The sequence below is a fragment of the Parus major genome, unplaced genomic scaffold (assembly GCF_001522545.3).
Source record: "Parus major isolate Abel unplaced genomic scaffold, Parus_major1.1 Scaffold406, whole genome shotgun sequence".
NCBI lineage: Eukaryota > Metazoa > Chordata > Aves > Passeriformes > Paridae > Parus > Parus major.
In genome coordinates this window covers 24,067-27,220 of record NW_015379316.1, presented here as the reverse complement: position 1 = coordinate 27,220, position 3,154 = coordinate 24,067, and the positions used below count along the sequence as shown (strand labels likewise).

Below are 3,154 nucleotides of genomic sequence, written 5' to 3'. Positions count from 1 at the left end.
TAAATTACAATTGCAATTAAGAGCAAATAAAAATTCATGCTGTGAAAAATAAGCTTCATGCTTTAGAATTTTCAAAAAGTTTAATAGGGGATAAAAGAAGGGACAAAAATATCCAGTGCTGGGGTGTCTCTGTCTGGTTAGCCAGAGAGCACACTGGAGATTTGAAACTGTGTTGTCTTTATGCTTTATCATTCCTGAGGCTCTTGCATATTCATGTGGGTTTTATTCAAACTTTCTTGGGAACTCCTGATATTTCGGGTTCTCTTCTTGTTTTCTTTGTTAGGAATGTGGGAGTAAGGAAGGGCTTCAGAGGGAGCTTCAACCTCATCAATCACCACAAGATCCACACTGGAGAAAGACCCTACAAGTGGAGCCCATACCCTCACTCCTCAAGGCCCAGTCCTTTGCCCAGTGGGAGATGCAAAAGCATCTGAAGCGAGGATTCCACTGACCTCTGAGGGGAATTTTTCACAGGTACCTCTCTTGCATTGACGGTGTGTGTGCCCCTGCATATATACTATAGCAAATCTGGGAGAAATGCTGCTTTCTTAGGTGTCTAAGTACCTTGGATAGGAAAGTTAGGCCTGTAAGCAAGGTTCAGTTATAGTTATGAACTTACTTAAATGCTGCTAAGTGTTGTTCTTTTGCTAAGCTGTTAAATGTAAGTTATAAGCTAAGTTTTTCTGTTAAGTTGCTAAGCACAGCTTGGAAGTTACAGCTCTAAGTTAGGTTAAATGTAGTTATTATTCCTCTATTGGATTGTTACGGTTAAGTTATAAGTTAAGTTAGGTATAAGTTCAGTGTTGTTCCTCTGTTGAATTTGTAGGGCTGAGGTATAAGTTAAGTTATAAATTAAAGTAGAAGTTAAAGTGCTGCTTGTAAGAAATAATTTAGAGAACTCAAATGCAAGTGCTAAACCTTGGTCAGTGTTTTGTTGTATACTGGTTGTCTGTTTCAAGTTCAGCTTGTTAATTCTTTTCTTGTTATGTATTGGTTGTACTTACCTTTCGTTGTTATGTCCCTGTCCCGTCGGGAAACCACCGCCGCTGCTTCCCAAAATGGGGTCCCCAGCCCTGAGTAGGAGGATGACATAAGGGCTTATATGTAAACAAGAAAGACCGGAGACTCATGGGATGCACACAGACTAATAAGAACCCAGAGACAATGAGCCACACCAAAAGGAAGAAATAAAGACAGCACCACTGAACGAGGAAGACCCAGAGGAGTGCCCTGACTTCCTCCCAGGAGCTGACATAACCACAAAGGAATTCAACCAGGATGACATCCTGGACTCTGAGTAAAAGAAGTCGAGTGTTCCTGTGGATTCCCATGAGGATGGAAGCTTTGACCCTGCCGTGTGGCAAAGTCAACCTTCTCCTCCTTCGCATGGAATCTGGGAGCAGTGGTGGTGTGTGACCCCTTGGGCCCCCACCCAAGCTGCTTCTTTGAATAAAGGCATTAAGAAGGACCCCTAGTCCTTCCCAATTCATTTTACTGCTCAGTGTTAAGCTTTTAGGCCATGTTTCTTTTAGTCCATGCCCTCACTGTCTTTTGTCCCATGCACCTAAACACGACCCACACCCCCCTAGAGAATTCTCAGTTCATGTTTGTTTTGGTTGCCTGGTTTTTGTTTGGTTTTGTTGTTGCTTGTTTTCCCTTGCTGTGCCTTAGCTGTCCTGTAGGCAGTAAAGTGAATCTTGCCAAGGAACTTGTTGTGTTTTGTTGCCAAATATTAAATCTGGCTTTTGCTCATTGCCTTGCCACTGATTTTTAAGCGATCTCAAACTCTCTTATTCACAACAGCACTACAATGTCCTGCACCACCAAGGGCCCTGACAGGTGCCCATGTCACAAAGGGCCACACTTGGCAACCAGCCCCTGAGGGACAGACTGGAACCAGCATGGAGCAGCCCCAGACTTGTGGCCTTGTAGCCCTGGCCATGCCCAGAGCCCTGGGAGGCTTTGGCCACGGTCCCTGCTGACAGCCCCAGCCCGGCCTGCAGAGCCCTAGGGCTGTTCAGGGCAGGAGGAATTGACCACCCAGACGTGCCAGGGCCTTGTGAGCAGTGGCTCCATGTCCTGTGGGAGGCTGGGGACAGGGGGTGTCCCTCAGGGCTCTGCCTGTGCCTCAGGGCTCATCCCTGCCTTGGTCAGTGGCACCCAGGGGCGCCGAGTGCAGCCTCCGTGCCTTTGCAGGGCACAGGGAGCTGAGCAGGGCAAGGGCACCACTTGTGGGGAAACACCGAGTGCCTGCCCGGGGCAGAGCCGGGGCAAAGCCGCGCTGGAAAGCCGGGAGAGGCTGCTCAGAGCTGGCCCGGGGACTTGGGCACCTGGGAGACAGAGCCTGGCTCTGAACTGACACTGAGCCAAATACCTGAGAAATGACAGCAGATTTTTCTAGACACACTTCATTATTCTGTATTTTCTCAATGTGAGTTTTTATGGGGAACATTTTCAATGTTCATTTTACTTTTTGTTTTACCCTTTAGAAAGAATTCCACTGTATTTTGTTATGTGTGAGGAGGGATGGTCTGGGAAAGGTTGTGGGTAATGGAGTCTTTTATTCAATATAGTTTCAAATCTGAGATGTGTCAAGTCCAGACTTTGACTCCAACAGCCGTGTCTGCTTCCAGACTGCTCTGCTTTTCACAGTGAGATCTCAGTAATTGCAAATCCAGCAGTCAAAGCCCTTGAAACATGGAAAAGCTGAGAATCAGGTTAAAGCCCTTGGAGAGGTTGCTCTGTCTGTACATTCCACATCTCCCCTGTCCTACATGAACATTGCTGTATCCAGAGTTCAGGACATGCTTTTATAGATAGGAAGATACATGTGATTATTGTATATACAATTCTCTTGGAGTGAGTTATTGTGATGGTACATGCCATGATTCTCTGCTTTGTGCCCAAAGAATGGTTCTTGTATCTTTAAACCTGGGAGCCCGGGACAGATGTGTGGGGGGCCAGGGCAGTGAGAGGATCCTTGTTCGCTGTGCAGGCATTTTGAAGCCTCGCTGCTCAGGTTTTCTGCAGCTCTCTCTGAGCACCGTGGTTTTCTGTTTGGCTGAAAAGCTTGTTTGGACCAGGCAAACAAAGCTTTTTTTCCCCTTTCCTTAGTTCGGAGAGACTGCAGCGGCAAGCCTTGGAGTGCCTGGAA

The 3,154-nt window shown here is 46.8% G+C and overlaps 1 protein-coding gene across 1 annotated transcript in view; it reads left to right on the top strand.

Moving 5' to 3' along the window:
* The window catches only part of LOC107199016 (serine/threonine-protein kinase CST20-like), an 11,839-nt gene extending 10,086 nt beyond the window's left edge, over positions 1 to 1,753 (top strand). Inside the window, exons 5-6 of the mRNA XM_033511639.1 lie at positions 284 to 474; positions 1,072 to 1,753. Coding sequence (XP_033367530.1) covers positions 284 to 434 — 151 coding nt within the window. The 3' untranslated portion in view covers positions 435 to 474; positions 1,072 to 1,753. The remainder of the gene's footprint in view (positions 1 to 283; positions 475 to 1,071) is intronic.
* The last annotated feature ends 1,401 nt before the right edge of the window (positions 1,754 to 3,154 follow it).